Source organism: Propithecus coquereli, unplaced genomic scaffold (assembly GCF_000956105.1).
Source record: "Propithecus coquereli isolate 6110/MARCELLA unplaced genomic scaffold, Pcoq_1.0 Scaffold146, whole genome shotgun sequence".
Taxonomy (NCBI): domain Eukaryota; kingdom Metazoa; phylum Chordata; class Mammalia; order Primates; family Indriidae; genus Propithecus; species Propithecus coquereli.
The window spans coordinates 147,620-170,968 of record NW_012138969.1 but is presented as its reverse complement, the minus strand read 5'-3'; the positions used below and the strand labels follow the sequence as shown (position 1 = coordinate 170,968).

Below are 23,349 nucleotides of genomic sequence, written 5' to 3'. Positions count from 1 at the left end.
GCCTCTTTTAAATTGGAGTTTATATTTATAAGATGTCTTAGTCTGTTTTATGCTGCTATAACAGAATACCTGAGACTGGGTAATTTATACGAACAGAAATTTATTGACTCACAATTCTGGAGGCTGGGAAGTCCAAGATCAAGACTCTGGTATGTGACTAGGGCCTTCTTGCCACATCCTCACATGGTGGAAGTCAGGAAGACAAAGAGAGCGAGAGAAAAAATCCACTCCTGTGATCCCTTTTTATAATGGCATTAGTGTATTCAAGAGGGTGGAGCATCTCCCATTAGGCCCTGCCTCCCAACACTGTCACATTGAGGATTAAGTTTCCAATGCGTAAATTCTGGGGGACACATTCAAGCATAGCATAAGGCAGGAACTGGCTAAGATGAAAGGACAATAGTAAGTGTGATGGAAGAAATAAGAAAGGATTTGATTTTTAAAATGCAATATTATAGTGCAGATCTGTAGTAGAGGCACTAAAGAACAGAATTTATGCTACATGAAAATAAAATCAGGGATATGGTGCATAAAGAAGTGCATTAAAAAGTCTTTCAGAATCCTCAGGAAAAGAACTAAAAGTTAAATACTATGACTTTTTAAAAAGTAGAAATTAAAAACAGAGAATGAAACTTCAGTATAAAATTTCTAGATTTTTAGGAAATGAGACAACTGAAACTAAAGAAATAGTTAAAGATATAATTGAAGAAAACTGTCTTAGGGAGGAAAAAAATTGTCTTGAGTAAGCAGCTCAAGCAAGGTAAACAAAAGGAGAACTTCATATAGACACATCATGGCTGAAATTTGAAATTACTAGTATGAACGCCCCCCTCCACTCCACCAAGTATACAGACTAAACTGATCATTGTAAACAGAGGGATAAAATCAGTCTGGTGTCAGACTTCTCAGATATGCTAAAGACTAGAAGATAACTGTAGTGGATATTTGTCATGTTTTGGCTTTTAGGGTCTGAACATTATTCCTAATTTGGAAAGAAATTATTTATTATCTTGATGGGAAGCAGAAAACAAGTGGGATCAGATAATTCCCTTTCCTTATCCCCAGCAGGTCTCATGACCTAGAGCCAGCCACTCATATGCTCCCAGTGGGACTTTGACTCTTGCCAAGACCACAGACACTTAAAAGACTTAAAAGACTACGATTTTGGCAGCATCGTGGAATTTAGAGTCCAGAGCATCAGAAACAAATGTTCCAGTGGCCTTTTCCCCATCATTTTAACAAACTGATGTTGGCTGTGTTCTCAGCTGCCTAAACTCTCTTGGTTTCTACCTGATATCCAGTCTCATTTTGATTCTATACTTCAAAAAATATGCTACCAGGGAATTCTTTTACTGCTTAAATTATCCAGCCCTGGTTTCTGTTGTTTGCAATTGAGAACCACCAGCTGGCGCAATAATGGGAAAGACACATGTAGTTTTGAAAGAAAAGATTGGAATCCAAGAATTTAAAATCCAGTTAAATTGTGTTTCCTATGAAAAGCCATTGAAAGGACATTCTCAAATGTTCAAAGGTTCAAAAAGAATATCAAACACATAACTTTCTTAAAATGATTTATTTAAAATTCAAATTAACTGCCTGAAATAAATTTAAAAAAAAAAAAAGGAAAGAAATGAAAATTGGAGAGGATGTAGTATAAAGGACTGGTGAATTTTCCTCACTGGCCATTATATTTTTAAATTTTTATTTATTTATTTTTATTTCAGCATATTACAGGGGTACAAATGTTTAGGTTTACATATATTGCCTTTGCCCCACCTGAGTCAGAGCTTCAAGCATCCATCCCCCAGATAGTGCGCACCACACCCATTAGGTGTGAATAATATACCCATCCCCTCCTTCCCCCTCCCATCTGCCTGACACCCCATGAATGTTACTGGTATATGTGCACTTAAGTGTTAATCAGTTAATACCAATTTGATGGTGAGTACCTGTGATGCTGTGTTTTGAGAGGCAAAGCTGACCTCAGAAACTATGGCTATTAGAATCAGCCACACTAATAAGCATGCGAGAATGCCAATGAGTTGATATGCTTATTTTGTTATAAGAATTCCTCACCATGAGGATAATGGTATAATTAGACTCAGGAAAGGGATTCCCTCAAGCAAGGTTTACCACAAGACTCAGAAGTCCAGCTATACAAGCAAACAAATAGAAGCGATTTTTTTTTATTTATGCTTTTTTGTACTTGAAATAAATTACTTAATAGGAATGGATTATTTCAAAACTTTGTATAAATAGGATTTAATTTTTTTAAAGCGCTCACATTAATTTTATTGGAGGATTGCATTATGTATAAGTAGTATGTTTTCTAAACATCTGGTGAATGTGCTTTATTAATTTTATATTTAAAATAATTAAGAAAGTGAAAGGTAGTTTAAAAATAAGAAATAACTAAGAATATATATTAACAAATAATGCCTCTCAAAAAGAAAAGCAACAGGACTTAAGATAAAAACAGTTTTTAGGTCAAACCTCAATTTATCAGAAGAAATATCTCTTATCTGATTTATGTAAAGGAAAGTATACAGTAGGAAGTAATGATTTAGTGATTTATTTCCTTAAATATCAAAAAACGTAGTTCTAAAAAGTTTGTCTTGGAAAAGATAATTTTTCCAAAGGTTTATTTGTAGGCAACTCTAGTTCAGTTAGGTATCGATTTTATTGCTGCATGCTGAGTGACAGAAGTTCTTTTCAGGTATAGATAACTGAGATATCGTGTCAACTCATGCCATAAAATTAGTGCCTTTTTAAATAATTAAAAAATTATTTAAATATATTATGTTATCATTAAGAGAAACTACCACTTGATACAAACATAAAATAAAATCATATGCCATATGTCCATGGTGGCATCTCTTATTAACTTTAGCTTTCATGTATTACACACTTTGACTTTGGTTTTCTTTGTCATTTTGCAGTTCACTCATTTTTTAAAAAAAAATGAAAATACTCCCATGGTAAAGTTTTCTCTGTAATCTGTGAACTGCTTCACCTTTGGTGATGGACCTGTCCTGTTTGTTCAGGATATCACTGTTAATTCTGGTTGCTAATGAGCTAGCCACTTGGAGTTACTATTTTCATCTGTAGAGAAAAATAGACATTCTTATGCTTTGGCTGTTTTCTTCCACCTTTGTTCAAATATACCCTCTACCTCCAAAGAATATTGTAGCAGATGGCTGAATTAGTTATGATGGGGGCAGAATTTACTTTAATTAATAAAACCCCACCAGCAGAAAAGTTTACTTTTGAGAAGATTGATTTAAAACATGGTAAGTACATGGAATTTACCTGAAGACTCTTAAGAGTTGAGATGATTACCTAACTTGGTCTTCAGACAGGAATACTTGTAACTGTTCCACTTACTTGGGAGGTTTACCTCATATCTATAAAATTTCAGAAGTTATTCTCATATTTAAAAAATCTCTTGGGTGCTTAACAAGTATACACCATAGAGAGTTCTTTGTCAATTAAAAAATCTCGTAAAGCAATTAATTTAAAGTATCAAGTTAGAACATTTGACAGTACAAAAATTCATATTCGACAGCTTAACGATCTGGAATTTTGTAGGACTGTATCACAGAATAAGTTGCTTTAAATCCTTTCCAAACCAAAGTGATGCCTACAAAAAGGAATAAATGCAGAATATCATTTGATAACTAAATTAGATTTTCTTGTAGGAAAAGTTTAATATTCACATAATTTATCTGCCAAATGTAGTCTACTGGCTCCATGGGTAGGGGCAAGTTTCTGTTATAAATCATTTCAATAAAATGTGTGAGTAAATGTCATGTTTCGATTTATTTTGCCTTTCATCCAGGGCATCTATGTGTTATAAAGATGTTAGAGCACTTTAATTATAGATGGAAAGAATATCTCTCTAAAACTTAGAAAAAAGAAATATTAAAGTGTCTTTAAATAGAACTTATAAGGAAAGGTTAAAGAATTAGACTTATTTAGATTGTAAAAGGAAAAGAAAAGGATGTGGATGACTTAATAAGTAATTCCATTATATAAGAAAATTGTTATAAAGAAGCCGTACACCATGAACATTTTAATTTTCAGCAAAAACGGACCATGTGAAAATGAGCATCAAGCCAAACCTGATGGCTCCGAGTGAGCTAAAAGGAAGGATGCCCAGACGTTGGAAAGGTTAAATGCTAGAAAGCAGTAGCTGGGAAAATCATGCTCCTCCTTTCAACAAAGCAGTGATTGCTGGGAAGAGAAAACAGATGAACAATCAGCAAAGATATCAACCCACTACATTATTCAAAGAAAGCTACTAACATTTAAAAAATGTTAGGAGATTATAACATACTTTATGTTGCCTAATTTTCACAAACTGTTATTATTTACTATGGTCTGTTTCTATTTACAACTCTTAAACGTCAATTAGGTAGGTTTTTTCCACACCAACAACCAAATCTCCCACTTTCTGGGTACCAACTGGGTGTGCAGCAATTCAATCCAATTCTGACACTAACTCAGGTAGCATTAGCCCGCACAGGTTAAGGGCTCAATCCCACAAGACTGCACCCACCTCACAGGCCGATTGCAAGTCCTGGGCCTCCGGTACTTCTGACTGACTGGCTATAAATCAGGGGCTCCCACGACCACCTCCTCAGGTTCAATAATTTGCTAGAATGGCTCCCAGACCTCAAGAAGGCATTTTATTTACTATTATTGGTTTATTTTAAAGGATACTATAAGAGGGAAGAAAAACTGTTTTTTCCTTCTACTTACACACCACTTCTGACTCTGGATGTTTACCAGTTTATTAGTAAAGGATACAGATGAACAGCCAGGTGAGGAGAGGCATAGAGTGAGGTCTGGAAAGGTCCTGAGTGCAGCAGCTCCTGTCCCCATGGCGTTGGGCGCGTGAGTAGAGTGTTTCCCTGAACTCTGTGAGCCACTCTAACAAACTGATTGAAGCCAAGGAGGGGGTTGTGGGAACTCCCGATTTACAGCTGGGTGGTCAGTATAGGCGACAACTGATGCTTATGATTGGTATCTGAAGTGGAGGACAGTCTTGTGGGACGGAGCCCTTAACATGTGGGATCTGATGCTATCTCCAGGTAGTGTTAGAATTGAATTGAATAAATATTTATGTTTCTTGTTATATCATAAGATGACATCATTTGATCTGTATTTTGCCCTAAGGAAGTGAAGTCTCTGAGAGGTTAGTAACTTGCCCCGATTGCAAAGCCAGCAAGTGGCAGAGTTCATATCTGAAACAGGTCTTTCCATATCATTCTGCATTGTATCCAGAAATGCCTATGTATGCTATTAATAGGTCTAAAGAACAGGAAGGTAGAGGAAAGTGAAGAAAGAGAAAATAAGTGAAGGATTCTTGAGTATGGACAGAAAAGTGAGAATACCGAAATTATTTTTAAAATAGTAAAGGTATTATACAAAGTGGCTGCAGGTCCCTATCTTGTGGATAAGAAACTGGAAATCACAACATTGTGCATAATGCTTATTTGGAGAAATCACTGCTTGATTTTAATTGTCTGCCTCTTACTCCTTCCTTCTGTGGTGCCTTACAGAGTGGGCCAAGTATATGGTAGAGTAGCTGCTGAGGAGAGCTCCAGAGGATAGAGAGCTGTAAATATGCTACCCAAACAAGTAAGGTGATTAGACTGTCAGCTCCATTAAGGCAGGTCCCAATTTTATTCAGTTTTATGTCTCCAATGCCTGACATAATACTTAGTACACAGTATTGCAGTATTGCATACAATGCACATCTGTGGGAAAGACTGAAAGAGAAGCAGAGTGTTTAGACACAGGAACTTTTACAAGTGTGAAAGATGTTAAGTGTCATAACATGTACTGAAAAAAATATTTGATTCAAATTTCCCCTAAACATTGGTTAATGTTTCTTGAGTTATTATTTTATAAATTAATTGTCTAACTAAAAAATAAATCCTGTTTCTAAAGATTAGATATTTGTAATACAGGAAACAAATAGTTATTTTTATATATGATGAAAAGGGTATGATATTGAATTAGAGCTACCACTGCAAAGTAGGAATATTTATTCACTGCATCTGAAGAAAGGTCATATGGTAGGAGCATTTGGTTAATGAGAGTGCAAAAATAGTAGATGCCGATTATGGTGACGGGATCTTCATTTATGCTATGCTGCAAGGCACTACCTCAATTATACTAGGTGGTAAGAGTACTTTTTTTCATAATAACGAAACAAATAATGACACACATGAAGTGCCTTGATGACAAACTCTTGCTAAAAAGCGTTAGAGCTATTGTCTTATTTGTTTATATATTCATTCATTCATTCACCAAAAAATTAACTCTCAGGCATTGTGCTCCTTGCTGAGGATATAAATGAGAAGAAAACAGTATCCTGCTCCTCTAAAAGCCCATAATATAGGAAAGGAAATAAGGAAATAAAACAAATACATATTTACAATTTACATTGTGATAAGAACTACACCAGGGTGCTACCGGAGCTTTTAATTCTGTCTCAGAGTGATGAAGAAGACTGAGAAGCACTTCACAGAGGAGATGATGCCTGAGGTATCAGGTGAGTGAGCTTTTGCCAGGTAGAAGTCAGGAAAGCCTTTCCAGATGGAGAAAACTACATGTGTAAAGCCATGAAAGACTGAGAACACAGAAATATGGACTTGCTGAGAGGGACGGCCCAACAGAATAGAGAGACCCGTCTCCATGCTGATGTGATTTTCTTTTCCCTGTAGTCTTCTTATACAATTGGGGGAGTCATTTAAGTTTGTGGTTTTGTGGGATTAGTTCAGCCAAAAGACAAAGTAACTGGAAAAAATAGTGGTTGCAGTGATGCCCTGTGGATTTAGGCTGGATAAAGAAGGAAGGAAAGGTTAAGGGCATGGTCTGATAGACTGGAATAAAAGGAAGGTTCAAAGTTGTGGCCATGACGAGTTGGGGGAGGAAAGTGTGGGAGTGACAGCTGGAAGGATGGGAGGTTGTGAACCTCAGACTTGCCTCCCAAGGCAAATGTTCTTCCAACCAGATTGTGGTTGCTTCCCTGATAAGATAACTAAGCTAGCAAGTAAATTTGTCTAGCAACGTAAGTTAATGGCCAGATTTTTAAGTCTTTCCTTCAAGAGGTGCTCTGTAGATCCACTTTCATATGATTTTTATTCTATGACTCTTACATATTTATGTAAAAATTTCCCCTTCTTTAAGTACGTTTGATAGTCAGAAGATGTTGCCATAATTGAGTCCGGATCAGGAGATACATGTATATATGTGTAAAACTTCAGCAGTTTCCTTCTGATATGCCATAAAGTAATAATGATAATTGTGATGTGCTACTCTTTTCTAAGCCAAATGGGAATGTAAGTCTAAACATTGGCCTTCCTCTCTTATTTGGAAATTCTGTGATTTGGGGAAATTGTTATATAGTGGAGCAACTAAAGAAAAGGCTAGGTGACAATCAGTGCTAGTCATTATTTAGTTGAAGATTTTATAAATGAAAAAAAATAAAATTTCTTAAAATTCCATCCTTCTTATCAATCATATTTTTTTGTCTTAACATGTTTTGGCTAATCACCCAAAGAAACTCCTGGGTTCATGATTTTTTTGTTGTTGTTAAAGAAAGAAAAAATAATTTCATTAAATGAAAACAATTTTAACAAATAAATATTTCTATACTAGGAACTACATAAAATGGATATCAAGGTAGCAAACATTTACTACATAAACATCTTTATAACTTATGGTGGGGAAAATATAAGCTGCAGATTTTTCAGTAAAGAAACCTTGATGCATATTTACCATTAAGATTTTGTCATTAAAATGGAATCTAGCCTTAGTTTATCATAGCATAGTTCTGAAACTATTGCCCTTCTCTTATTACCTGAATTTTATAACTACATTGGTGTTTAGGTGTGGAATGTTTTGGCAAATCCAGCCTATGACTGCCAAGATGGTGTTTGCATGACTCCTTGCGTGTGCGTTTTGTTGCCAATGCACCACCTACTGGCAAGTCAATGAATTAGCGACCTTCCCTCAGATTTAATAGACATGTAGTTTAGGGATATCTAATGGGACTTTCTACAGTGATACAAATGTTCAATTTCTGCACTGTCCCACGTGGTAGCTACTAACTACACGTGACAATTGAGCACTCGAAATGTGGCTAGTGCAGCTAAGGAACTTGTTTTGAAATTTGATTTAGTTTTAGATAATTTAAATTTGAATTTAAGCAGACTTATGTTGCTACATATGTGGTACCATATTGGACAGTACAGCTCTAGTCTTCTGGAGAGAGAAGAAAAGCAGAAGAAATAGAAAGAGCAGAAGTTTTAGGAAACTTATTTCAACTGCCACATTGACAAACCATGATCATAATTCACTGGAATTGTTGCCATTCAGAAATAACTCTACCATTTCGGAGAGGTTGTAACCAGGTCTTCATATTCCCATTGATGAGCTATCATTTGGAAATGTTACATTTGATTCTGTGTCTTTGGGATTTTAGTGGCCCTTGCCTCCATCCCAGACAATTGATACCTGGGGTTTTTTTTGTTGTTGTTTGTTTCAATTTGTTTGGTTGATTGGTTTGTTTTTAGTTTTCATCATTTTTGGAAGGAATCCCTGGCCACTTATGAGGGACTCATTAGTAGGCATGTGAAAACTTTAAAATGTTAAAATATATTAAGTTGCCATTTATACTAGTTGAAAATTAAGGAAAAGTTAAGTGAACAAGTACATTTGTCCCTTATAGATAGTTCTTAGTTAGATTTTGTATTTCTCATTGTTGGAGTGTCATGCGGAAAAGTTAGCAACAGAACTAGCTTTACTTACCTCCCTAATCAGAAATAGAAGTAATGCATTTGAGAACAATGTCAATATGTTTTAAATAAACTGAATGACTTAAATCAGTAGGTACATATGTGTTAGGATGCGATATAGCTACTAGTTATAATTCTCAGCACACTCAATGATAGTTATTATGTAACTTTTTGAAGTTCATTTCTTCTACGGGAAATACAGATATTTATAAAAAGGATCAGAGATCCTGCAAAATACATTTGGCAGGCTTTACAATTCAATAGAAATTAATTTCAGAAATTAAATTCTAATTATCTTCCAGATTATCATGTAGCATTTCTTGGTGTTAGATCATTTAATAATTTCTGGAAATATATTACCCATAATGAAAAACATATTTGGGAACATCATAACAGTTCCTTTTATGTTTTTAGAAATATAAATCTATTATTCGATTTGGTTGAATGTAAGCTTTAGCTATCTCTAAATTATTTACTTAGATTTTATTATGAGAACTTAAGTAAGAAAAAAACAACACTAAATACTAATCAAGTATCTGTCTTATCATCAGTTTTATCAATTTCTTATTGCATAACATTATTACTAGGAACATTTAGAAGTTTGAGAATCTTCCATCACAGAGATCAATTGGCAACCTTGGGTTGCTTTTTTGCAAAATGTAATGTAATATGATTTTAAATAACAACAATAAACAATAGATTGATCTACTAGATTCCTTTTGACCACAAATCCTTTTGTTGGGAAAATAAAAGCATCTAAACACTTACGACCCCACTTCTTTTGAATACTGACAGTTGTTCAGATAAAAATCCTTAGCCGGATAATTCTGTTGATCTAATTGTCTCTTGGGTGATGAAAGAGCATTCGACCAGGATTCAGGGCACATGGGATCTCTTTTCAGGAATCATGCCTTACTCCTTTCTCTCTGTGCTCTCTTTTCCCCAGACCACATATAACAGTCTATCAGTTTTTAAAATTGAATTTCCTAGACCCTTTATATTTACGGACAGCTATGACCATAATGGAACATGTTTACTATGGACTGATGCTTGAATCAGCAGATGCTTGGCATTGCTGATGGCGATCAGTGTGAATAAACTAATGTAAAATTTAGAGTTCAGTGGAATTATCCCAGATGTAATGATATTTTTAGGCCTAGGTGCCTCCCACTTTGCCTATGCATGGTTAGTTCAGTTCCTCACTTCTCTCATATCACTCCCTCCTCATCTCCACTGGCACCACCCTCACCGAACTCAAATGCCTAAATTTAAAATCTTCTAATGGACATCCTTTCTTCCAGTTTTGCTTTCCCACTCTAATCCGTCTTCCATAGTGCGCCCAGGCACATTTCCCCTAAATATTGCTTTAAATATGTCCATTCACTCAAAACCTTTTTGTGCTTTTCTGATTACCCCAGAATAAAATTTATACTCCTCAGTCCTCTACAAACTGACTCCTATGTAATTCTTTTAACATTTAACTCTCAATTTTACCCTCATAAAGCAGTGCAGGGAGAAAAAAAGAAATAAAGAAGTTTCCTTCCAACATACGAATACTGTTTATCTTAAAAGAATAAGATATTCATACATCTTTTCTTTATTCATGTGTCTTTAACATGGGTAACTAAGTATTTGACCTTACTATTAATATTAAGCCTCTATCTCTAATTCTGAGTTAAAGGCAGAGAAGTTTACGGATTAATTCTTTTGTGCCATAAAATATTGTTGATGGTGCTAAATTTTATATGTCGAACTGCTGTCAGACAGATAATTTGGGGTATCTGTGTATGAGTTATGAATTTTCTTAGTATTGAATTTCTCAAAGGAATGGATAGCTACCTTCTTGTTCTGTCTTTAATTGCAGAACTGAATTTTCAATGGCCACTGAACTTTTTCTCTGTCTATTCTACCTTCAGTGGAGTCTCCTTTCTTACTGCTTTGCTCTAGCCCCTGCTTCACTACTTTCCATGCCTCCGTGATTTGCCCCACACCTACTTCCCACTACGAGTCACAGAGGCATCCTGACTGCCTCCCAATGTCATCATTCTCATCCTAGTTCTGTGTTCCCTACCTAAATTGTACCTATAATGTGAAGCCCATCTCATAAACCACCAAATTATTTCTGATTGGTATTGGTCTCTTTGTTCTGCTATCTTGTAGAACTTTGTTTTTGCCACATGATTTTGCTCTTAATCATGATCAGTTTCATGTGTCTAGTCTTTTTTTCCCCAATCATATTATATATACTGTGAGATACTTACTGCGTATCAAAGATATAGGAAAAAGCAACGTATTTTTTTCCCCTTTCCACACATCACACTTCTCTCCAACACCAAATGTGTGGGAATTTTCCCCACGCACTAAGCAGTTTTCCAGCAGGCACCAGCTGGGTCGTCTTCCAATTCAATTCCTTTCTGAAACAATGTACCTGGAGATAGCATCAGATCCTACCAGTTGAAGGCTCACTCCCACAAGACTGTCCCCCACTTCAGATGTTAGCCACAAGTCCCGGCTGTGACCTGTGCTTCTGCCTTACCAGCTATAAATTGGGGTTCCTGCAACCCCCTCCTTAGGTTTGATTAACTTGCTGGAGTGGCTCTTAGAACTCAGGGAAAACTCTTTACTTACATTTATCCATTTATTATAAAGGATAGTACAAAAGATACAGATGAACAACCAGATAGAAGAGATACATAGGGCAAGGTATGGGGAACGGGACAAAGAGCCCGACACCGTCCTTCAGGAACCTCCATGAGTTCAGCTGTTCGTCATACGTTCAGCTATCCAGAAGTTCTTCGAACCCTGCTCTTTTGGGTGTTTATGGAGACTTCGTTATGTAGACATGATGGATTACATTATTGGCCGTTGATGATCCACTCTACCTTTAGCCCCTCTCCCCTCCCTGGATTTTGTGTGTGTTGAAGGGCGGGGGGGTGCTGAAAATCCCAACTCTCTAATCATGTCTTCATCTTTCTGGTGAATAGCTCCCATCCTGAAGCTATCTAGGGCCTCCAACCACCAGTCATCTTATTAGCATACGAAAGACACTGCTATCACTCCAGAGATTCCAAAGGGTTTTGGGAGCTGTATGTCAGGAAACAGCACAAAGACAAAACATGTATTTCATGATATCACGCTGCCCTTTTTGTAACCCATAGTGCCTTCCATAGAGGGGAAAAAAAACATAATTGTACCCAATAGACATATATGAATATTTCTTAATTGCTGAATTGACCTCCAAATAACAATAACAGATTATAGGGAAGATTTGGGTCACTAACCTTGTCTATCAATGTACATATTAACTTCAATGGGTTGTTTGAATCACATCAGCAATTTTAGATTTCATTATGTAAGTACTTTATTTTGCAATCCTAGCACATGCCAGCATATTACTGCTCAGATTTAAAACAATATTTTATAACAAAATCTGGTGATTATCTCATGAAAAATTTATAGAGTTGTTATTTTACAAGTATTATTTAAATTAGTTCACCATGATTTAGAAGTTATATCATGTGAGTGAGTTTTGCAAAATTTTGCAAAATAGGCTAAAGTAATTTGTCACTTTTAAGGTGCTACAGTGACTGCTAAATTTTCAAATGTCTGTGCTGCTCAGGCTTATGAGTAAAAGTTAGAATAAGTGGGAGGGGATATTTTTGTATACAAGATGAGTTTAAGGTTTTATTTAAAACAAACTATTTTCCTATTTCTCTTGGCAACAAAACAATTTTCTTTTGATTCCATTAGCTGCTCCCTTTTTAAGGCTGAAGATCAACACAGGAATGCTGGTTCAATTTGAGCATATTCAGTACATAGCTGACATCTCCTCCCTAATCACGTGCTGCCACGTGGAAATCAAAGAGTCACACAAAGCCTCTTTTCTCCTTAATGTTAATCATTTATGAACATTAGAAATGTTATTTGTCTTCTATGGTATCAGGAAATTGTAGATGTTTGTCATCAATTAGTCTGTCACCAGAGAGAATATTGGAGTAAAAAAAGTATTTCTCAACATGGTTGATGAACTCAGTCTCTAATGACCAGAATTACTTTGCTAAGTATCCAAATAATATTATTATAACCACATGCTCATTATATCATAACTCTTTTTTAACAAGTGCCAAGTGACATAAATATTAGCATGTTTTTTTCCCATCAGTAAAACATGGAAAAAACTAATTTTATCTATTTTTATTGAAATTTCTAATAAATTTTAGCTGTCTAGAAACATCTCAAATTTCAGAATTAAATAAGATATAATAAATACTATTTAAAATAGAAAATAGGGTGTATAAGCTAAATAGAATATGCAAATGTGAGGACTGTAGTGATTAAATTTCATTTGTAAATGTCTAGATAGTACATATTCACAGATGTATTTTAAATACTATACTGCTTTATTCTGTCATTCTTTATCATACTTTGCTATATAATGAATATTAATATAGTAAATATTAATAATAGTAAAAGTTACATAGTGCTTACTATGTGCCAGGCATTGTTCTAAGCACTTTATGTTATGAATTTAGCTAAGCCATAATAACCCTGTTAGGCAGTTACTATTATTGTCCCCATTAAAATGTAGATAGACACCATGGAGCTAGCAAGGTCGGCGTTTGAATCCCAGCTCCACCTTTGAGTGACTTTGGGCAAATTATTTAACCATTTTGAGCTTTAGTTTATCTGTAAAATGGCAATAACACTTCATAGGATTATTATGGAAAGTAAATGATGAGTCTAGAATTAGATACCTGGCACATAATGGGCACTCAATAAATTTAGCCAAACTTCCTAATCAATGAACTGACTATAAGAAAGATTTAGTCCCTAATTTTACTTAATATACTTTTCTATACAATATTCTGTGAGATCTTTGAGGGCATAAATTGTCTGAAACATGCTCAATAAATGCTGGGTACAAAAATGAAAATACACAGAAATTTGCTCAAGTACTCCGAATATATCAGTGGTGACCAGTGGTGAACAATATTGTAAATTGTTGCTTAGGTAATTGAATCATTAGCATTATCAGATTAATTTGTTGGTGACGATTAAATCACCTTGAATAAAAAAGTCCTTAGGTCTTTTTTTTGAGAAATTTCCAACTAGAGGCTACATGAAACAAATGAGACCCAACTGATAGGAAATATGCTTCCTGAGTTTGTAAATGTTGGCGATTTCCAAGAGAGTTAGGTGAGATTTTTTTTCTTCCTTAGTCTTTGTAGGCAGTGTTCATGGCCACTTATAATCCGTTTTTTCCTACCTTACCACTAATAGTGCACTAAAACACCCAAGTCTTAAAGTAGTGTTTATATTGTATTCTTGATATCATGTATATCTGTGTTTAATTCTTTTAAGTGATTGGTGAGAAATTATAAACAACTTATGTATTTTGTTTTTGTTATAATTAAAAATAAAGAATGAATTAATGCCTTCCTACCTGATAGAATGCATGTTTCCATTGCTTCAGCTAATAAAAAACAAGTTGTCATTGATGATGATAGTATTGATTGTTCGTGGTTGTGGTAGTCGTGATGATAATGGTGGTGATGGTGATGATAATGGTGGTGGTGAAATGAGATCAAAAATTTCAAGTAAAAAGGAATCACTTCCCCCCAAAGCCTAAATTGGACTCTGGACTTCTAAATCCAAATTTAGAACTATTTTTTGCATCAAAAATGAGGTTTTATATTATAAATCAAAAGATGTAGTTTTGGTTTGTTCATGGGCAAATGATGTTACTTCATTGATGGTGTTGAACTATGGTTCATACTGTATGAACCATATGAACTATATGGTCCATGTTCTTGCTACATTAAAACTACTTTATTAAAATGAGGAATTTTTTTCCAGGAATTCACAAATTGGTATTTGAAAAAATTATAGTGAGGTCCATTACATCATTATTTAACCTGATTAAGTAAAGGCTGATTCATTTTGACTATCTTTATTCAACTGTTATTTGGTGGAAATCCAATTTTACTTCTCTGTGTTTGTTCTTGTTCTTTCTAAATATCATCAGCAGGAATAATCTTTCCAAGGGAATGGTAAATTTCTCACCTTCTGTGGGATGATGTCATCCCATCTGTGTGTTGCACACAGACTCGTTTCATGAACTTGAGCAGCACCCTATATCCAGGCTTTATTTGCTCAGTGACTTCTTAGCTCTCTGCATCCTGGTTTGAATAACTGACATTTATTTTCACTTTGATATCTGAACTATGGAGCTTACCAATGGGATTCTTGCTGGGAGAGATGCCAGACTAATTCTGGAAGGCACCAAGGTTTGGACAAAAATCCTGAGAGCTGCCTGAATCTTTGTAGAAATCCCATGTCAATATGAACTAGACATGAGATGCATTTTATTTCAGGAAGGCGAACTGAATAAATGTGGGTATTCAATAAATTCCAAAAACAAAGAACAGTTAGTACTACTGAGCCATAAAAAAAAAAAAAATGATAAACTAATACCTTTTGTAACAACTTGGGTGGAACTGGAGACCATTCTTCTAAGTAAAGTATTGCAAGAATGGAAAAACAAACACCACATGTACTCACTATTAAATTGGAACTAATTGATCAACACTCACATGCACATATGGTAGCAAAACTCAACAGAAATCAAACAGGTGGGAGCGGAGAGAAGGGGATGGGTAAATTCACACCTAAGGACTACAATGTATACTGTCTGAGTGATGGACACACTTATAGCTTTTACTCAAACTGTACAAAAGCAATTCATGTAACCAAAACGTTTGTACTCCCATAATATTCTGAAATAAAAAAAGAAAGAACAGTTCATTTTCCCCCCTTATTCTCTGAAGATTATTTGCAATACCCCTACAGCATGTGTAGTTCTTCAGCATTTCAGAATTGATGGACTCCAGATGGAATCACAATTTGAACTTACTGGCCATGGCCACTCTGCCCTTGACCTCACACATTTCTCTAGCCCTGTGTTCTCCGAGAGGAATCCATGGAATAATGAAGCTATCAACCAAGTCCACAGGCCGGAAAAATTCTTCAAACATTAACTTCAAAGACTAGATCATAATTTGAAAAACACAATGTAAACAGGAAAAAAAGGTGGGGGGCAATCGTAAGCTGCTAGCAATTAGGCACTAATTAGGTTCCTTCACTTGTGTTGTTGCTGCATTCCAGCAGTACCATTTGTCTCTCTTTCCAATGTATAGATTCCTCAGGCTAATTTTTCTTAGTAAAACTAAGCCACAATTTGCAGACTAGCTTATAGGTCATGAATATATCCAGATCTAACTGGCTAACTGAACTTCTGAGTTTCATTTATTGTAAAAACCTAATTAAATGGAAAGCAGACAGCATGTCTGTTTGGTTCATCAGTGTATCCCTACGAGTTAGCGCGCTGCCTGGCACGTAATCATTGTGCAAAAAGCAGATGTCATTGAATGAATTCATTTATTTCTGTTAATATTCATGGACTTTGTCTATTTCAAACACTGTGGAAGTGAATTTATTTTTATCTTATTGAGTGGGGGATATTTACATTAAGAGAATTATTTAATATTTCTTTGAGGGTACCTTCTTTGACTATTAATTCTTATTGTGTAGTAATAGATGTAAAGCACGTAATTGATTAGACCAAATATATATCAACGTCCCAGAATTTCCTCAGAGAATTATTATTTTCTTTTGGATATTACATTCTTAATTTAACGTTGAATTTTTTTTTCTTGCCATAGAAGTGGAATGCAATATAAAATTTGAATAATTGATATTTTTTGTTAAGTTGAGTTCCTATAGATCCAGGGGCATAAGTTAAATGACCGGGATAGTAGGATCTTGAGAGGGACTGGCAGATATTACAATTTAGAGCCAAGTTGCAGTTTAGAAATGGTCTGCATTCCATCAACAGTTTTAAGTGTCTTTTATGTACAAGTCATTGTATGGTATGCAAGGGATGGATGTTAAATGCTAGAGAATAATGGAGTGTATGGCATATGGAATGTGGCATGATATGGGATTATTGGCATAATATGGCATGTGGCATAAAATGGAATACCATAATGGAATATGGCATAATATTAAGACATGGTCTCTGACCTCAACAAAGTTATGATCTAACAAATAAAAAGAAAGATCAGTTTAAATAAAGCAGACAGCATAGTCAGGACAAGTTGTGGCTCCAAACCTTCATTCACTGTCTAGAAAGAGCCAAAAGCCCTATCTGGAGACTTTGCCTGGAAAAGGATTTATACGGAGTTCTAGATTAACAGACAGAAACAGTAGATCAGTTGGTGGAAACTTCTAACATCAAGATAAATTGACATTTCTCTATATACATTTCTTTTTATTTGTAGAACCACCCAAAGTCACCGTAATGCCCAAAAACCAGTCTTTCACAGGAGGGTCTGAGGTCTCCATCATGTGTTCTGCAACAGGTTATCCGAAACCAAAGATCTCCTGGACCATTAATGATATGTTTATCGTGGGTTCACACAGGTACTGGGTTTGTATCATGTTCTTTGCTTTTATTGAGTGAGAAAAATTAATGAAATTTCTGGACCAAACTGATCTCTGACAAAATATCTAAGATTAAGGGAGGTTTGATCAAAATGCACAGCTCTAGATTTTTCTGAACAGTTTAGGAAATGTCAAATAAATATATCAATGATGAATTTATAGAGTTTGAGATTATTAAATCTTGAATTCAATAGCTGGGATCAAGTGCTTTTGTGTACTCTGAGTTGCAAACATAACATTGTAACACTTGGTTTAACTTGAGTAATTGAAATGGGGATAATAAATTTTCTGTGGGGTAAAATAACAGTTTTAACAAATCTATTAAAGATATTTAATAGAAGAGAGAGGGAGAGGCAAAGGACAGAACAGTAGCTCTAATTAAAGTAGCTCTAATTAAACATTCTTTGTAACTACTTTTCACTTCTGCCGTACTATATTAAGGTATTTATTCTACTGGATGCTTTTCAAAGACATTCGGTCCTCACATGTGCAGGCAGTGTAATAAACGTGTGGAACATAAACAACAAAGTTTCCAGCTATAGGGTTCCCATTACTCTGAGTCTGGTATGAAGAGGAGATCTTAGGTATGATCCAGCAAACTGGGCAGATTCTACTCCTAGACTCATCACTGATTCACTGCGTGACATGAGGCATTGCATCTCTCAGGTTTTCATTTGGAGGAACTGTTTAGCCTAGCAGTTCACCACACAGAGCAAGATTGCCTCGAGGCAAATTCCAGTTCCTCCATTTACGAACTCTGACTTTGGTCAAGTTCTGTAACTTCCTTGCTCATCTGTAAAACAGAGATAAGAATGGTATCTAACTCATTGGGTTCTTAGGAAGATTAAAAATATTAGTAAATGTAAAGTTCCTAGAGCAATGCCTGGCATGTAACTAGTACTGGATACATGGTATCTATTGTTGTTGTTATTATTATTATTACATCTTTGCTTGTAAAATGATGATGTTAATTATTCTTACAATCAGCACCAAAAATATAAGTTTAAATATTTGAAAACAGTTAAAGGAAGATGCAACAGTATCTTGATACTGCTATTATGGTATTTGCAATTTTATTTTTTGTTTTTTATTCATAGGTATAGGATGACCTCAGAAGGTACCTTATTTATCAAAAATGCAGTTCCCAAAGATGCAGGGGTCTATGGTTGCCTGGCAAGTAATTCAGCTGGAACAGATAAACAGACTTCTACCCTCAGATACATTGGCAAGTATAATTAGTTTAAAATGCAATTAAAATAAGATGAATATTACATCAAGGAATGTAATAGTATATTTTTGAAAATTAATATTAGTAATAAGTTATACCTAGTATTATAATTTATTATTCATTTCACACACTGATTAAAGATAACATTGTAACTAATTTAAGTTAAAAGTGCAGAGAGTGAAAAGTTTCTTTAGTCAACAGAAATCAAGGAAGCTTCCAGGTTATAGAAGAGTTCCAGAATGTCCAGTGTTCTATCCTACTAATCCTTCCATGGTTCATGCATTCTCTGAAGTATTTCACTTTTAGATTAATAAATTCTATATCCTTTCTAGCTTATCTCAACTTCCATTGTGTAATTTCTACTTATATTCAAAACCGTGTATAATATTATTTTCTCTTTTCATCTTCAATTTCCCCTCCAAACTTAAGCATTTTTTGAAAGTGTAACTCATGACAATTATTCTATAGAATATTCCTTTTAATTTGGTCTTTCTTAGTTAGATAAAGGATAAAGGTATCATATGCTTGGATCCAGGTTATAAATTGTGAATAATTAATGGCCTGAAATTCACCCTTTCATTTATTCTTATTTGACCTCATTCGTAGTAAGATAGTAAAACTGTCAGTAGAGACAAAAGGATGAAAAGAGCCATCAGAAGGATAGAGAATTGGAGTATACAGGTGAGGGAGGAAACAAAAGCATCACAAGTATTGAAACTAAGAGCCTAGAAAGAAGTGGTCTCATTTATAGAAATTAGGAAGGCACACAGCAAACACATTTCGAAGGGAAGATGAGCTCAGATTTGGAGATAATTGAATTAAAAATGTTCACAGAACACCCAGGTGTAGAAGGAACAAACAGTTGGGAATGTAGAACAAGTGGATGAAGCAGAATTTTACATTGCATTGTAGAAACAAATTTTGGTTCATTCACATAGAAGCCAAAATATTCAACACATTTATTTAACTTGTTAAGCATCTCTGGGTATGTAGCAAGCAAAGTGCTGTGCTAGAGACTGTGGTGTGTAAAATTTAAAGAATGTATGTCATGTAGTCTTTACCTTTCAAGAGCTTACATAATGAGGGTGGATACATAAAGAAATATAAGACAGACGGGCAAGTACTACAGTGGGAGTTTGGTGGAGGGGAAGGTTAATTCAGACTGGGGAATTTGCAAAGATTTCTCAAAGGAGACAGGATTTAAGCTCAGTCTGGAAGAGTGAGTGGGATTTGAAGAGTTGTGCCAAAGGGCATTTTAGGAAGAGGAAATAGCTTTAGCAAACGCAGGAAGATAGGAGAGTAAGATGTGTTATGTTTTGGGCTACCAATGGAGCTCTGTACTTTGTGATAAATGAGGAAGTGTAATGGAGGATAAGGTTAAAAAGAAGGCTATGCCCACTTTTTAATAGGGTTGTTTGTTTTTTTTCTTATTGATTTGTTTGAGTTCTTTGTAAATTCTGGATATCAGACCTTTGTCTGATATGTAGCTTGTGAATATTTTCTCCCATTCTGTAGGTTATCTTTTGCTCTGTTGATTGTTTCCCTAGCTGTGTGGAAGCTATTTAGTTTAATAAAATCCCATATATTAATTTTTGTTGTTGCATGATTGCCATTGGGGTCTTAATCATAAATTCTTTGCTTAGGCCGATATCTAGAAGAGTTTTTCCCACATTTTCCTCTGGAATTCTTATGGTTTCATGCCTTAGATTTAAGTCTTTTATCCATCTTAAATCTAAGCCATGAAACCTTGAATTAATTTTTGTGAGTGGTAAGAGGTAGGGGTTCTGTTTCATTCTTCTGCATGTGGCTATCCAATTTTCCCAGCACCGTTTATTGAATAGGGCTTCTTTTCCTCAGTGTAAATTGTTGTCTGCTTTGTCGAAGAGCAGTTGGTTGTAGGTAGATGGTTTTATATCTGAGTTCTCTGTTCTGTTCCATTGGTTTATGTCTCTATTTTTGTACCAATACCGTGCTGTTTTGGTTACTAGCCTTGTAGTATAGTTTGAAGTCTGGTAATATGATGCTTCCAGATTTGTTCTTTTTGACAAACAACCTTATTAAAAAGTGGGCAAAAGACATGAAGAAAAGCTTCTCAAAAGAAGAAAAACAAATGGCCAAGAAACATATGAAAAAATGCTTAATGTGATTAATCATCAGGGAAATGCAAATTAAAACCACAATGAATATCACCTTACCCCAAGTAGAATGGCTTTTATTAAAAAGTCCAAAAACAATAGATGCTGGTGTGGATGCTGAGAGAAAGGAATGATTATACACTGTTTGTGGGACCACAGATTAGTATAACCCTTATGGAAAACAGTATGGAGATTCCTCTAAGAACTAAAAGTAGACCTACTATTTGACCCAGCAATTCTACTATTGGGTATTTACCCAAAGGAAAAGAAGACTTTTCATCAAAAAGACATCTGCACTTGAATGTTTATTGCAGCACAATTCACAATTGCAAAGATCTGGAATCAACCCAAGTGCCCATCGATTCCTGAGTGGATTAATAATATGCGGTATAGGTATACCATGGAGTACTACTCAGCCATAAAAGAGATGACTTAATACCTTTTGCAACAATCTGGATGGAACTGGAGACCATTCTCCTAAGTGAAGTATCTCAAGAATGGAAAAAAACACCATGTGTACTCACTATTAAATTGGAACTAACCAATGAGCACATATGAGCACAGAGGGAAGTAAAACTTAGTGGAAATCGAACAGGGAGAAGGGGTGAGAGGGGAGGGGCAAAACCTACCTAATGGATACAATGAACACTATTTGGGTGATGGGCACACCTATAGCCAGGACTGAAGCATTACAAAAGCAACGCATGTAACCTAAAACATTTGCACCCCTTTAATATTTTGCAATAGAAACAAAAAGAAAACTACGTACCAATTCATGATTTTTGAAAAACAAACTATGGAATTTGGAAAGCAACGGGAATCACTGAAGATTTTCTAGCAGAGGAGTAACATAATCTTTGAGAAGTTACCTTAGATTTATTTAAAACTATCTCAGTTGAAATTTGGAAGTCCTAAAATGTCTAGTTAAAAGAAAATGTGTGAGTGAACTGAACCATTGGGTAAGAGGGTGAAACAATCACAGCAAAGGAAAGAAACTGTATAAGTGTATTATCATATACAGGGGAAAAGATTCAAAACCAAGAGACTCTACTTTTAAAGAGACAAATTTTTGCTTTGGAGTACAAATATCTCTCTGTAGTTAGACATGTATATCCTTAAAATCACATAGAAAATGTTATTAACAAATTCATCTGCAATTGTGTTACCCTCAAGTCTTAGTTTAACCATCAGTTTTATTATCATTCCTCTTTTGACTATATTTTTATTATAATTTTCCCTCTCTCTGTTCCTTTAGTATTATTTCTATAAGAGGTATTCACCTTTCCAAGCTTTTTCTTTTCTTATATGTCTCTTTTTCATAAAGACCTTTTAATTAATTTCCTAAATATTTTGGACTTTGTTTTATCATAATTATTTTTGGTTTCAGTCCTTGTTTTGCCTGATACCCTTTTTGACCATGCTAAGTGATCTTTTCCTCACATAACATCTATGTGCACATGCATTATAAGAGTTTCTGTCTGTTTATAAACACTGAAGTAGCCACAAGCACATAAATTCTGATAGATCTTTTTATTGGTTCATTTAGTAAACATAAACAAGGTCCATGTGCTCTTGTGCTAGATGTTAACTATTTGCATATTTGCTCTTTTCAGAAGCCCCAAAGTTGATCGTAGTTCAGAGTGAGCTCTTGGTTGCCCTTGGGGATACAACCGTTATGGAATGCAAAACCTCCGGTGTTCCTCCACCTCAAGTTAAATGGTTTAAAGGTACATTTCTTAAGTATGTTTGTATCTTGTTCACTTAGTTTTGTTTTTGATTTTTAAATGATTTGTTAAAAATTTGTTTTGGTGTGTGACTTAGCAGCCCCATAAAATGTGTTTATGATCTCACTGGAGACAATAGTTCAAAATTCTGAACTCTAAATTTCAGGATTTGACATCTGGTATGGATTACAGGACTGTGAAAATCAAAGCAGTTCAAGTTCGCCTTGCTAATCCAGCTGAACATTCTCTTTGTTAGTTTAGGATTGTTTCCTGTAGAAAATTGTCCAAGAATACTTGGTTAACGTTTGAAATAGCTTCACTGATTTTAATTCACTTTTCTTAGAGGTGATGGCTCTCACTAAAAAGTTTTCTAGATTCTCAAGAGTGCTTTCTATAAAGTGCTCAAATATATACATGGAAGCTTACAGGTAACTGAAATACAAATGTATTTATTAGTCAGCTACTTCATGCATGGTAGATGCTAGCATCAAGTATAGAAATTATCTTTCTATATTTGTGACATAAAAATTACACCTCTGTTATTGTTTAATAAAATAGCTGTAATGTGCCATTTGGCCATAGTGAGAATGTACTTGGATCTCGATCCAGGCTCAGATGCTGACAGTAGATATCTGTGTAAAAATCCCTGCCTCTGCTTCCGTTTCGATTCTCCCAGTTTACAAGAAAAAGAAAAAAATCCTGTAAACACCCTAACTAGGAGGTTGCTAGGATTATTGAAATGCTGTTTGCAAAATACTTTTTAATCTTCAGATGAAAAATGCTAAATATTACAATGCCCCATTGTTATGATTCTGTTTGTTAAATCACAGACATTTCCATAGCAACATGTTGATGTCATAATCACAAAATTATGAATTCACCTCGGGTTCAAACTCTTGGGGAACATGAGGTGAAAAACAAAGGCTTTATGTAGAAAACAAATATTTTTA

General features: G+C 35.0%; 2 protein-coding genes across 2 annotated transcripts in view; both read left to right on the top strand.

Moving 5' to 3' along the window:
• Positions 1-15,847, top strand: part of LOC105806755 (hemicentin-1-like) — a 42,129-nt gene extending 26,282 nt beyond the window's left edge. The window contains exon 7 of the mRNA XM_012639959.1: positions 15,660-15,847. Coding sequence (XP_012495413.1) covers positions 15,660-15,847 — 188 coding nt within the window. The remainder of the gene's footprint in view (positions 1-15,659) is intronic.
• A 1,307-nt stretch (positions 15,848-17,154) lies between these two features.
• LOC105806753 (hemicentin-1-like) overlaps positions 17,155-23,349 on the top strand; it is a gene marked incomplete at its 3' end in the record, with an annotated part of 144,142 nt that continues 137,947 nt past the window's right edge. The window contains exons 1-3 of the mRNA XM_012639958.1: positions 17,155-17,291; positions 18,410-18,537; positions 22,289-22,402. Of these exons, the coding sequence (XP_012495412.1) occupies positions 17,170-17,291; positions 18,410-18,537; positions 22,289-22,402 (364 nt within the window). The remainder of the gene's footprint in view (positions 17,292-18,409; positions 18,538-22,288; positions 22,403-23,349) is intronic.